This window comes from Solanum verrucosum, unplaced genomic scaffold (genome assembly GCF_900185275.1).
Source record: "Solanum verrucosum unplaced genomic scaffold, falcon-dt-bn FXZP01000277.1, whole genome shotgun sequence".
In the NCBI taxonomy this organism is placed as follows: Eukaryota; Viridiplantae; Streptophyta; class Magnoliopsida; order Solanales; family Solanaceae; genus Solanum; species Solanum verrucosum.
The window spans coordinates 3,101,624-3,116,470 of NW_026019945.1; the positions used below are offsets into that span (position 1 = coordinate 3,101,624).

Sequence of the window (14,847 nt, forward strand, 5' to 3'; positions counted from 1 at the left end):
TATTGATCCTATGAAGAAAAAAAAACTTCTCATTTTATCCTTGATGATAAATTTTTATAATTAAACAAATATTATATAGCATATCTAATAAAATTATAAGTTTAAAAATCTTATAACTATATTTTTTTTAGAAAAAATGGTAGAGAATATTACAAAATGGAAAATCAACCTCTCATCAATAAAGGAAAAATTTAGTTAATCAATCAAATGAGCTAGTAAGATTCCCTTATAACAACATAAATATTACTATGATGTATCTAATATCATAAAAAATGAATTTATTTTTTTACATAAATTTCACGTCTAATTATATAAATAAATTGATAGGGCGAGTTCTTGTTTTAATACTATTATTCCGCTCTTAACCAGATGTCTCAATGTTGAGCTTTGAATATAGAAAAGAAATCCTTCATACCAAACAACAACAACAACAACATACCCAGTGAAATCTCACTAAGTGGGGTCTGGAAATCCTTCATACCAAACGCTTCTCCCAAATTGGCTCTATATATACCGTGTAAATTTTAATTAATCGAACTTTAATATAGATACGGACTATCAAATTAAAACCTAGCCAAAGAAAAAAGTTGCTATCTTTGGATTCTAGTAGTTCGTCCTGTGTGTCAAGGCAAAAATTAAGGAATAAAGAAGCTTCAACATCATTTCACGACCAAAAGCTACTCTAGTTTCATCTTCCCGCCTCTCAAAATATGCCCCATGACAAGACACCAAGTGCCAACTCTTCTCAAACAGTACAAAGAAAAAAAAATAAAAAAGACGTCAATTTTTTATTTTTTTGTAATGTTTTTTTCTAATGTCCGGTATCTATTATGGGTAAAGACTGATTCAGAATTTTAAAGTTTATGATTCTGAAATTTATAATATATATGTATTTGATAAATTTTTCAATAATTATATATAGTTTGTATGAGTTCAATAGAATTCTTACCTTTCAAGCTAGCTCTACATGACTAGGTTCGAATAAAAGTGATGGATGATTACACATCTTTTACTTTCGAATATACATTTTTTTTTCACTTTTTTATAAATTCCTAATGATTTTGTTGAAATATCGTACAAATGGGTCCTCCACTCAAAACATCAACGAGAGGAAAAGGTAGGATCAATTGTTATTCGTTTTATCAAAGAGGCCTCGGCTTTACGAGGAGAAAATTTAAATTTATCAAATTTCAATATATATATCAAACATCGTATTGAGAAAATAAAAAAAATAAAGAGAGAGACCAAGCAGTAATGTTCTTGTAGATACAGTATTTACGTAAGAGTACTATTTTAGATTTATCTTAGAACGTAAAGTTATAACTAAAAAATATTTTGAATATTTGGGCTCCTTTATTGTGTAATGTCAACTCACCAAATGTCAATAGGAGTTGATCTATTATTTGTCATCATACCCTATTTTTCAAATGTTGACCCACATATGTAGTGGTTATACTAAGCTCACACAAAACAATCCTCAACTTTGACCCTGTAATTACTCCCACCGTCCTAATTTAAACGTCTTACTTTTTCTAACATTTTACGTAGCAAATTTAAGACCACAATGTTTAAAAATCTCCCTTTATTTCTTAAATTTCCTGTACAGTCAAACTAACACACTTAAATTGAGACGCCTTAAAATTTTTATATTGCTCGAATTCTTTTTAAGAAACCATTAATTAAAACCATGTTAAATCCTCCAGAAATACATGACATTTTAATGATGCGATACAAGCGCAACGACATTTTTAAGGATCCAGACAACACTACACTAATTTTAAATCTACTAGACATCCATATTCTTCCTACAAGAAAATCATGGAGAAGCATAAATTTTCCTTCATTTCGAGATGAACTGATAAAAAAGACTACAAGAAAAAGTGGAAACATTCAATGGTCCAAAGGATGAAGGAAAACCAAACTATTAAAAGAGCACTAAATTAAGCAGAAAACACAACTAAAAGCTTTTTCTTAAGTACAACTTCTCCCCACCATAACCCTAGAAAGATCATTCCAAGAATCTCTCCATCACATCAGGGTACATTCCTCCTTCATTCCTATATTCTCCAGGATTATTTGCGTGCTGATCAAGTGAAGTCGATGAATTAGAAGATGAAGCCATCCTAGCAGGAAGTGTATAGCTTCTCTTGAACTTGTCCATCTTCCGAACGCTCTCAGGGTGGCTATCCAGGCTCAAGAAATCGTTTGGATTAGCAGCTCCGTTGTTGTGCAAGCTAGAAGCATCTGAGTTCGGATTTGAAGTCTTCCCATCAAGACTAAGCGGGTGCTGATTATGATCCGATTTGGAACCTAAGCTATCAGGATTGAACAGGATCCTGGAATCATCATTTCTACCAGTGAGAGCACTAAAGAAAGTTAATCCATTAGGCCACTTGATATCACTCTCATGATCAGCAGCAGCTCCCATCATGTCTTCCATTCGTGGTTCGGATGAATGAGGAAGTTGAAGGAACATATGTGATTCATCTTTCGACTGTGGAATACCAAGTCTTGCGGAGTTTTGGAAGTTGGGAGAGGATAGTAGCGAAGATGCTGAAGGAATTGGCCTTGGTCCCCAGTTGAAAAGTGGAGGAGGAGCGCGAATTGGCATAGTCGGCTGCTTAAGAGGAATTGCAGATGAAGGTGAACTAGTCCTTGTTGAAGAAAATAGCTGTGACAAATAGAAACCAGATTGATAGCCTAGAGACTCGAACGTGTGCCTCATTCTTAACACGAAATGGAGGTCTTCCGGTATCTGAGAAGGATACAACATTCTTATCCAAATTAGATCAAAGTACTTAATTCATATTAAGTGACCAACTATGTTACTCGGACTAGTACCCATGTTAGATACTCCAAAAAATGCACTACTTTTGGAGGATCCGACACATACTGTTGGCATTTTAAAAAAATGTCTGGCCAACATAGGTGATCGATCAGTAATCACATGTCCTTAGAGATAAACAAAGATTATAGTAACAACGAAAATAAACAATAACTCTTTTTTAGGGAAAATGAGTCTTACAATCTTGCAGGATCCCAATTGCAGTAGGCCATGTCCAGCTTGAATCACAGCAATAGTCTGCAAGATAAAAACAGTACACTGTCACACACACGCACAAAGCTAAGCAAATAATGGCATACAAAGCAAGCCAAGAAATCTTCATATAGGCCAGCCTGGTGCACACTAACTTCCCACTATGCGCGGGGTCCGGGAAGGGCAAGAACCACAAAGGTGGATCCACAACTCGAACCCGACCCCGTGACCTCCTGGTCACATGGAGGCAACTTTACCAGTTACACCAAGACTCCATTTTGTAAATAAATAAGATAGAGAGGCAATTATTGTTCTAGAGTTGTGAATCTGACCTGAATCCCTGACTCAAACTGGTCAGTCCACTCAGGTGGGAGCTGCAGAAGTTAAATCATCATCAACCATACAATCTTTCTCAGACCAATAATTGGCAAATGAAAAAATCAGTTCCCTAAGATAACCAAACATAAATGCAAGTAAACATACAGCATCAAATGAACTCTGCCAGTAATTTGATATGTTTGGTTCACATTCAGTAGGCTCCTTGAAAACCCATTTATGACACTTATCAGAGGCAACTTTACCCATCAACCTGCAAAACCAAAACCCAACCAATCAAAATAGAAAAAATAGTCACAAATCTTTGTCTCCTCCACCTTTTGATTCTCTATTTATACTATTGTCCATTATTATTCAGTCATAGAAGTGGTGAGAGAGTGTGGAGATGGAGAGTTTCAAAAATCCAATACCAACCAAATCACCTACCCAGTACCCACCCTTCTCCATAATTATATAACTGAATGGACATTTTGCTGAAGGCTTTTCTCACAAGATCTTCACCATCCATCTCTTCCAAGCAATCTGTTCCTCTACCTCTGCAGAATCCATCTTCCCACATCAACATCCTGCATAAATCAACACAAAAAGAAAGCAAAGTTACAATCTTTCAGCTAAAAAAAAAAGATCTTTTTTCCTTCTTTTTGAAATCCATTTTCTTTAATAACAATAACTAAGTCTCAGTCCCAAACAATTCGGGGTCGGCTATATGAATCCTTAGTTCTTCATTTAAGAACATATCTTTCTTTACACAACTAAAAAAGAGACTAAAGTCCATTTTCTTGAACAACAATAACTATGGCTCAATCCCAAACAAGGTGGGTCAGCTATAAAAAGAGGCTAAATCCCATTTTCTTGAACAAAAATAACTACGCCTCAGTTCCAAACAAGTTGGGATCGGCTATACAAAACCCCACTTCTTTTCTTTTTTGACACAGCTATAAAAAGAGTTTGAAGTCCATTTTCTTGAACATCAATAACTACAATCCCAAACAAGTTAGCTAAAAAAAAGAGAGATTTTGAACTCCATTTTCTTGAACAACAACAGCAACAATAACTGCAGCTCAATCCCAAACAAGTTAGCTAAAAGAATAGATTTATAAGTCCATTTTCTTGTTCCAAAAAATGGGTAAGATATCAAAATACTCACAAGCTACCATTGTCATCTCCAACTTTACAACCATTACCACCTCTAACTCTCCTGCAAATAAGACAAAAAATGAGGACCCCCAAAAGACAAGAAAAACAGAGAAGAAGCATGGGAAAGACACATACGGTCGAGGACGAATGGTCCAGAAGACTGAATAAGTCCAGTCTGTGTTAAGACAGACGCTTCTAAGTGCCTCATGAAGGGCCATCATCCCTACTGCTTCTTTGCTTCTATCTGATGTTCCTGAGCCCACCATTTTTTCCCTTTTTTTTCTTTGTTTCCCACTTCTCTCTTTAATAAAAACTAAACCCCTTTTCTCTTCTCAACACTCAAACTCAACTCCTGTAGAAAAATTTCTCTTAAAGATTCAATTTTTTTATTTTTATTTTTATCTTGTTGAGCAAAAACTATACAATACAAATGCTTATGAACCACAAAGATAGAGACCCTTTTTTCTTCTTCACATTCCCACTACCCCCTTCCCCTTTGTATGTTCTACTTTTTACCTTCCTCTGTATTAGATTACCAAATCTGACTACTTGGGTGAAACCAAGAAAAGGCAAACCAAAAAAATCAAAATGGAATGGCTTTAGTAAAAGGAGAGAGGAAGAAGGTTTTTACTACTCCCTCCGCCCCAATTTAAGTTGTTTACTTTTTATATTCTTTATTTGGAGTTCGATTATTTTAAATTCACATCACTTTACAAAAGATTTTTTTATATTCCGATTGAATTCGAAATTTCTAATTAAAAAAAAAATAGCTTTATCCCAATGATTGGTGTGGCTTACTTTTCTTTTTAATCTATTAGTATTTTTTTAAAAAAAATCTTCTTTTAAGTTGTTTGACTTGATATAAAATTAAAAATATGTTAAATCTACTTTTTAAAAAAAATTAATCTTTTGATCTTTAACCGTAAAAAGTAGAAACTAAAGAGTTGCTAAAAAGGGAAAATGATCATTTTTTAAAACAAACTAAAAGGTAGAATAGGTCAAACAAATTAAAACAAAAAAAAAGTATTTCTTTCTATGGTTAGTAGATTTTCTAATTACAACTTTAATAAGTTTAACACTAGAAATTTTTTAAAAACTACTCGCCACAAGATTCATAAATCTTCATTTTTACTTAAATTTTATATTCAGTCAACTTAAAATACTTCAATTGAAATGTAGGAAATAACAAAGATTGAGTTGAAATAGTTCAAACCATAGTTATAAAATGGAGTAACTTTTATCAGAGAGAGCTTCACTTCATATACAAAATTTTTGAACATGAATCTAAATTTAATCAATGTGGATTTGATACGAGTATCGACCGCCGAATTAAAAATAAAAAAATATTTTTGGAGGTGCGTGCGTGCGTGTGTGGGGTGTGAGAGTGTGTGAAGGATATGTTTATATTTTGTTTGCTTTTGTAATTTACCATGAAAAAATGAGAGGTGGTGGGGACAGCTTTTATCTTCCCTCCCTAACAAAGCGCTTACACTGCACAAGAGCAGCCAAAAAGGAGGCTCGTGCCTACAAATGTCAAGTTACTATTTTGCCCTTCTCTTGGTTATTTTGAAAAGAAAAATAATTTATTTTTTTTAATCTTCAATATTTCTTGCAAGTTACACCCAATCCTTTTATTTTATATGAGTGATTATCATTGTTTTGCACGTGATGCTAAATAAAAATCTATGCATTCAAGAATGTTTCGAGAACAATAATAATATACTCGATGTAATTTCATAAATATAATTGAAAGAAAGGAAAGCATAAGTCAATAGTGGAACATCGAAATCTTATTAAGGAGAATCAAAATGAGAAGAATTGTGCACACAGACGAAGAAGTTGAAGGAGGTACTGTAATATGTACTATATATACATAGAAATAATTTTAGTTATATATAAATAATGTGATTTTCCGCCTAATGAATTTTGGATGAACCCCTAACCCTTATTAGCTTCGTCTCTTCAGATCTTACCCTTACCTTTTTAAAATGGAGAGATTCTTTTGATGAACTAGGCCTTTACTAGCTCCGTCTCTAGTCTTAGCCTTACCTTTTAAATAAAGAGAGACTGTTTTGATGGACTATCGTAATAGTAGTATCACATTTAATTTCTTTAGAATGTGAGTTAAAATTTCAAACTCAAAGTAGAGATTCATTCATCAAATTATTTATGTCACATAGTTCATATTTTGAGTATAAATACATGATTTAACTCATGTTTGTGTATTAATATCTTTTGTACACTATTGTACATTTTATACTTCAAAATCCATTTATATTTAATTTGTTTATTTAATCAATGGTTGTTATACTATTACCTAGTGGGAAATTGAAGATTTTGAAGGGGACATTGCCAACCCATTATACAAAGACAAACTTGTCATTTGTATTAATGTTCAAACTTAAAGGTCAATAAGCAAGTCAAACAAGAAAATTGGTAAGTTTAAATTAAAATGCCAATCTTGGAGGGGTGAGCACATGAGTATGTCTCTTGGAGTAGAAATATCACTATTTAATACAAGAAAAAAATTCATTTTTGTGTGAAAACATGGTGCGGTAATCAATTAATTAAAGGTTTCCATGATTTTCATGCAATCAACAATTGATTTTTATTTTATTTTATTTTTTAAAAAGAGAATAGGAAGAAAAATTTATCACAATCACTTAAATTAATAGGACAGAGCCATTTTATGGTCAGGAGGTTTCATTACCTTTGGCAGAAAATTATACTATTATTTATATATGGTTAAAAATATTTTACTATATATATATATATTCATATATTCATTACCTTTGGCAGAAAATTATACTATTATTTATATATGGTTAAAAATATTTTACTATATATATATATATATATATAGTAGATGTCGAATCTCATTCAGCTAGTTGTATATTTACTTTTTCAGATTTTGAATTCCTTAATTAAAATTCTGACTCTGACACCATATATATTAGAAGACTTTTTGTTGAAAGAAAATAAAATGAAGAAAAAAATACATTTTTTATAATAATAATAATAATTATTAATTAAGTGATATACTAAAATTAATTCGAGTATAAACTACATACAGGACAATTTGATAATCCAGTCAACTGTTAACCTAGCTATGTGATCAAAGGCATCTTCACTGCACCTAAATGATTAAAAAAACATGTCATTTTAATATCGCACAACAACTCCCATGACTTTGGTATCAAAAAAAGAAAGTGAGTATAACACTTCAGCATTCAGTTATTAAATTAGACATATGAGCTGATAAACACATTTTGGAACGAGTCTGTCGCATAGATTTGTTTGGTATAATTTATATATTTTGTATGATTTGTAGATTATTACAAAGTGTTAGGCACATAAAGTACTTAATATAGAGTACTCACACGAAGAGTAGAGAATACGACAAAAGTTAAAAACGACTGAGGGTTATCAATTTTGTGTAAACATCTTATCAGTTTTATATATAAACTCATGAAATAAAAATCAACATGAGTTTTGATAAGATAGTTAGAATCCTCCACCATTAATCAGACATTTCAAATTTGAATCGACATAAATAAAAAATACTTGCAAAACACGAATTTGAATTTAGTCCGATCGATAAAACGGAGGTTGATTTTGTATTAAAATAGGATGAAGGGCATGTATGGAAATTCAATGGAGCACAGAATCTTTACCAGTCAAAAGCAAAACTGACTCTCTGAGAGGTTTAGATATGAAATCATTATAAAAATTGGATTCTCAGTTGGTAAATATAATTAATAAATTAAGTGTCATTATGATAATAAAAAGACCTTTTTATTTATTTTTTTTGCCTTTTTTTTTCAGTAAAAAAGACCTTTCTTTACTACGAAGCAGCTATCCCAAAAGGAAGAAAATAAAAAACTCGAAATCTCCAAATTATTTTTTTTTAAAAATCTCTAATTACGTATTCTTCAACTCAAGAGCGTCAGCTGCACGTGAAGGAATCTCAAAATAGTTAAAAATAAATAAAGATATATATATATATATATTGGAACTCTAAATTTTGCTTATAATAATTTATTGGTCTTATTCTAGTTGCTGAATGTCATTTAAATTAATATTCCATTAAATCAACTTTTAGTTTTGAAGCTAAGAACAAAAATGACTAAACTATATATAACTTGAGAAATGAATGGAAATAAAATTTGAATAAGTTTCTCTTTTATAAAAATAAAAATAAAAAATCAAGTTGGCTTCATTGACTAAAAATAATAAAGATTTTGCACTTATATATAAAAGTTTTATTAGTTTTTAAAAGAATTAAGAAGAAAATAAGTCTCGCGTTATTATTATAATTCGGCTCGACTTTGACTTTGATCAAATTATTAATTGATAACCTTTTTGGACCAAAAATACTTTTTAAAAAATTCATGATTTTTGCATAAAGCCACGTGATAATTTCCAAACGTTCACTAATAGAAATTCGAACATTTACCATTTAAATTGTTAGTATTTCTATCGTGCAATAAACTCATTCATATATTAAGTAATTATAAGGGGATTAAATTTGTTCAAACAATATAATTTTCTATGATGAACTTGAAACTTATTTATTCTAATGTTTTTTCCGTTCCCAAATATTGTATTTGAACACTAGTATAAGTATATAAGCGCAACATAATTGTTTATATAAGTTTTTTCATTTAATTATAACTAATTAGTATTGTACTTTAACTTATTAGTTAATAATCGTTAATTAACACGCCTATATACGTCGATTAGGGTAAATAAAAAATACACAAATTGTTTATTGTTTTTTCCTAACATCATTCTGCGTCTCATCAATAATTCATTGGTGAATATTTATAAACATTTTGGATTTCATAATCTATTATTTTGCACGTTTGTCGAGTTTCGAAAACGACGTGCATTAATTTGATAAAACAAAAGTATAGAAATTAGAAAGAAAGGTTCTTTTAAGTTTTATGATTGTGGTGAAAAAGAATGATTAATCCTCGTTAAAAATTTCCATTTCAAATGAAAAAAGAGATAAGTGGTCTTCTTAATATGATTTGAACTTAATTTTTTTTAAAAGTTAAATTAGGTCCAAAATTAATGTTGTTATATGGTATCATAATAGAATCTATCTGAGTTATTATTTATCGATAATGTGCCTTAAATTATTTATATACATTAAATAAAAATTATTTTTTAGCGGCATTTAATTGGTGACATTTTTAGGGGTAACTAACCCTCTTTGTAGATGTTTCTAAATCCTATAACGTTATTGGATCTAATAGCAATTAATGAATGTCAGTAAAGACTTTAACATTCTTTGTTAATACATATATTTATTATCACTAAAATTTATTTTTTTATAATATAACGCCAGATTGAAAAAAGAATGGGTGATTTTCTTAATGAGAGTGTGTCGAATGTCAATCATTTTAGGAAAAAAAGAAATGGAAAATTGTACAATAGTTTTCCAACTCTTAAGAAAAAGGTTAATGTTATAATTAATCAAAATAAAGCTGTAAAATTAGTGATTAAGGAGTCACGTGCACACGTGCGATGGCAGTGAGTCGGTGCATCGTTTCTCATAAAGAAATGAGTAGCGCACGAATTGCGGAGCAGTCAATATTTCTCCCTCACGCGCTACACACAAGCAAATTGAGGTTGGCAAATATAAGTAATGACGATCGTTTGATTGAAAACAAGTTATTCCGTAAATAATTATTTTAGAAAGTTTAATTAGGAACAAGTTAACTTGTGATTAAATATTTTGAAATAATTTATTTTACAATATATATGAGATAACTTATATCATCACTAAGGTATATATGATAGGGATAATAATTCTAGTATGGTCTAATACCTTCAACTAAATACAAGACAAAATAATCCTACATTTTATTCTTTAAATTATTATACTTGTACCTTATACCAAATGACTCCTTAAAGTTTGAATTTTGGGATTATATTGTAGTGTCAAATTTGAAAAGAGGCTTCAAGTTATTAGTAAAGTTAATGTCACGTGATTAGGAGATCATGAGGTTCAAATTGTGGAAAGAAGTCGTTGGAGAAATATGTGGTAAAATTGTGTACGATAACCTCTTATTATTTGATCCTTTTGAATCCCCCATATAACGGGAACTTTAGTGTAATAGGTTGCGCTTCTTTTTAGATTGTAGTGTCAAATGCTCTTATTTAGTACACTTTCGACTTAATGCACATACCGATGTTTGATAGACTTAGAAATTATAATCTAAAATGAGTCATATATATTTTGAGTGGTTATATAATTAATTTATTAAGAGTAAACTGAAAAATTTAAAATTAAATTGTTAGTACTAAATATAAAAAACTAAAAATAGTCACATAAATCGAGAGAATGAATAATTGATTTTGGTTATTACTTATTAATGTGTGTGTTTGTGTTTTGTTCTAGATAAGCCTACACTGTTTTTCTCCCTCTTTAATTTACAAGTCCTATTTTAAGGACAATTTCTTATAAAGTGAAAACGAGATCACTCTTCATAAATATATACTGATTCATATGATGATATGAAAGTATAGAGATGTTAGATGTTAAAAAAAATTGTGTTGAATGTGTTTGAATCATTTAAGGGAAAATTGTATATAATAGCAAATTAAATGCTATAACCACAGTTTGATTTTATTGTAACCTGTAGCTCGTCACTCTCCCTCTGTCGCTCGCCAATCTCTCCCTCGCCTCTCTCATTTTATACAAACACAAATGTATAAATTGTGTTTCTGTTTGTATAAAGCGAGAGAAAATTGTATATACACATGCAAATACATATATCTTCGTCTTATACACTTATAATTATACAATACAAATCTTCTCTTGCCCAGTTCTCTTTTGTTTTTCTCTCTTTCTCGTTTTATACAAACACAGATTATACAAAATACAATGTATAATTTGTGTTTGTATAAGCGAGGGAGGGAGAGAGAGATTTGATATACAAACGTTTTATTTCAATTCAATTATATACAAATTCAAAGTTTATGCAGATATACAAACACATAAAATTGAATTGAGAGGTTGCCAGCGATTTATACAAATGAGAGGCTGCCAGTGATTTATACAAATGAGAGGCTGCCAACGATTTTATACAAATCTGATGCTCTCATTAATGTATACAATCTGATGCTCCTTAACAAACATTATGTTTGCTATGAAGCGCAATTGTGTACGTAAACTATAGTTATAACTATAATTTTTGTGTTTGTTAAGTGTAAAAGTTGCTCTTCATTTAACACGATATTACAATTAATATTTGGTAAACGTTTTATATAATTAATAGTGCTGCCAAAGACTCTTTAGTTCCAACGTATGGAATATTTTGTCGTAATGCCAAAGACTCTTTAGTTCCAGCGTATGGAATATTTTGTCGCAATGAAAATTGTGTAATGATTTTCTCATAACCACTTGTTATGTTTATTTGTTTATAATGCACGTTATAATAAACCATGAGTGCACGTACATCAAATTGACATGGATTTCACACCATATATACGTGTATATGAAAGGAAATGTTAAAATGTTTGAATATGAACGGAATTTATGTTCTTGCCATATCACAAATATTTGCGTGAAAAATGAGACTTATTCATTTATAATTATCCTTTTCAAATATCTTATGTATAAAAATAAACATCTCCAGTAAAAAAGCATACTAGTTTATAAAGAGTTAGAAAATCATGTCATGTCAATGTTATTACTATCATATATTGTATACCTTGCATATTACCGACGAGCAACGGCCAATATGCTCTTACAAAAGCTTGACTTTTTAGAATTTTAAATTTACTAATCCACCAAGGGAGTTGAGATCCACAAACATAGTACATAACATTAACTACTCAAGAGTCGTTTGGTTGGATGAGATAGATAATGATATTTTATGAATTAGAACATTCCATATTGAGATTATTTCATCCCACCTTTCATATGGGATTAGGGATGGCAATGGGGTGGGGCGGGGGCGGGGCAGGGGTTGAGCTTAACCCGCAAATTTTTTAATCCGCCCCGTCCTACCCCACCCCGCATAGACCCGCTCCACATGAACCCACCCCGCATAATTTTTTTAATATTTTATTTTTCTAGTTAAGTTTGATACTAAAAATAGAATTCATAAAAATAAAATCATTTTTTCATTAAGTTGTATCAGTTTAATAGGATAATAACTTAAAATTTTATTTTTTAGAGGTCAATTGGGAAACATGTAAGAAATTGAATTATTTTTTGTTGAACCATTTTCATTTACTATTTTGAATATTTTAGTAGCTTTATAGAAATTATCTTTAATAAATAATGTTGTATCACTCTTATATCATGTAAAAATTAAAATTAAGTTTAAACCCACATAAAATCACATATACTCGCAACCCGCCCCGCCCCTCAGTAGTTTTTAAAAAAACCCACTTCAACTCACCCCGCACAACCTTAAACCCGCTTCACCCCGCATCCGCTCCACCCCATTGCCATCCCTATATGGGATAACTTATCCCACCATTTATACTAAAACGACGGGATAAACTAATCATGAAATTAAATAATACTTATTACCAAATGCTTGCTAAGTCGGAAATAACCTCTCTATCTCAAGGTAGTAATAAGGCTTGTATACACTCTATCCTTCCTAAATCTCACTTCACTTGGATATGTTGTTGTTGATGTTATTATTACCTAACACAAGATAAAATAATTCTAAAGAATATCTCGAGATTATTATCCTTAATTATTCCACCAACCAAACGATCCGTTGCATTGTCTCGAAAGAATGAAACATTTTGGATGTCATTCAAGTGATTTCTTCTTAAGGATTTTAATGGTTTATAATGAAATCAATTCTAAATAGAGTGTTGGATGTAACAGACTAAAAGCCTTCCAGCCCACTTGGGTGATGGGCCTCTATTGAGAAATGAGGCTTATTGATTGTCTTCTACTCCATATCAGTCCATAAAATTTCCTAAAACTTGGTAAATCAACTAACTGTACATCATATTGAGGTTGTAAAGTTAAAAGTTTAGCCATAATTTTAATTAGGAAATAGTTATTTTTAATGTATGAACAGAAATTGAATAAAGACACCTTTAGCTAAAACACGAAACAACTCGAACACATAGTATTAAACTTTAAAACTTTAATAAGTGGAAGCGGAGCTTGAAAACTCTAGGAACGATTCATACGAATAAACTTATAAAGGTTGAAAACTCTAGGAACGATTCATATATGGGCTAAAGCTTGATTAGAAGTTGAGAAAGTGACTACTTTGCCTATTTCTCCTTATTATCTTCCGACTAAGAGCCGTTTGGATTGACTTAAAAAGTAGTTTTAAGTTAAAAAATAAAAAAGTCAAACTTAGAATGATTTTTAATTAGAAAATAAAAAGTAAGGGGATACATATTTTGATTTTTAACTTTTTTCTAAAGTTATTTTAAATTTATTTTAGGTTATTTTCAACCATGTCAACACTTTAAAAAACCAAAAATAACTTCAAAATAGATTTGACCAACTTTTAAACCAATCCAAACATACTCTAAGTGTCTATAGGACTCAAAAGTTCAATTGGTTTCCTCTCTCTTTTGAGGTTACAAAATTGGTCCAAAATTTGCAACATGCCTGACCTATTCAAAGTTTGATGAGTTGTCCATAAATAATATATATATATACCTTTATATAAAATTTGCAATATGCCTGACCTTTTAAGTCCATAACATTATGCTTTTTACTTAATTCTATTAGATTTTTAATTCGTTTATTATTGACTTACACATTTAGAGTGAACTTAAAAAGAAAACACATTATATAATACAAGTAAAACAGTCAAGTCAATATTACAAATACTAAACAAGTTTTATCTTAAGTTCATAACATGCACATCATTTTCTACTTAATCCGTTTAGACTTCTAATCCATATTCCATTTTCAATTTGTACATTTATGACGAATTAAAAAAGAAAACATAATATATAGTACGACTAAATGATGAAGTCCATGTCAAAAACAATTTGTTAAAACTATTAGAAATTTTACTTAAAATCAACTACCACCAACGGATGTCGTCTAGGGAATGAGGTTGCTCGAGCCGTGAGTATGAAAAAAATCCTTAAAAAGACTCTTTCCTTGTACTTGAGCTCCAATACAAATATCAAATACCGAAAAAATAAAAATAAAAAAATAATTTTGCCAACTGAAAAAAAGAACAAAAACGCAGAAGCAACAAATCTCATTTCTCGATGTGAAATAGAGTCCAGCTAGTACGAAACTCGTAATGAATAAGAACAATCCGGTTTGACTCTAAACAACCCGGTTCAGTTAACAAAAAACCGGTCCAACGCAAAAATAA

At 30.6% G+C, this 14,847-nt stretch overlaps 1 protein-coding gene across 1 annotated transcript; it reads right to left on the reverse strand.

Moving 5' to 3' along the window:
• Positions 1–1,821: 1,821 nt before the first annotated feature.
• Positions 1,822–5,097, reverse strand: LOC125807040 (protein RICE SALT SENSITIVE 3-like). Its single transcript, XM_049486800.1, has 7 exons — positions 4,646–5,097; positions 4,521–4,571; positions 3,811–3,939; positions 3,521–3,626; positions 3,370–3,411; positions 3,026–3,082; positions 1,822–2,755 (listed from the first exon to the last, which is right to left on the reverse strand). Exons 1-7 carry the CDS (start codon positions 4,774–4,776, stop codon positions 2,009–2,011), a joined length of 1,263 nt encoding a protein of 420 aa, XP_049342757.1. The 5' UTR covers positions 4,777–5,097; the 3' UTR covers positions 1,822–2,008.
• Positions 5,098–14,847: the final 9,750 nt, after the last annotated feature.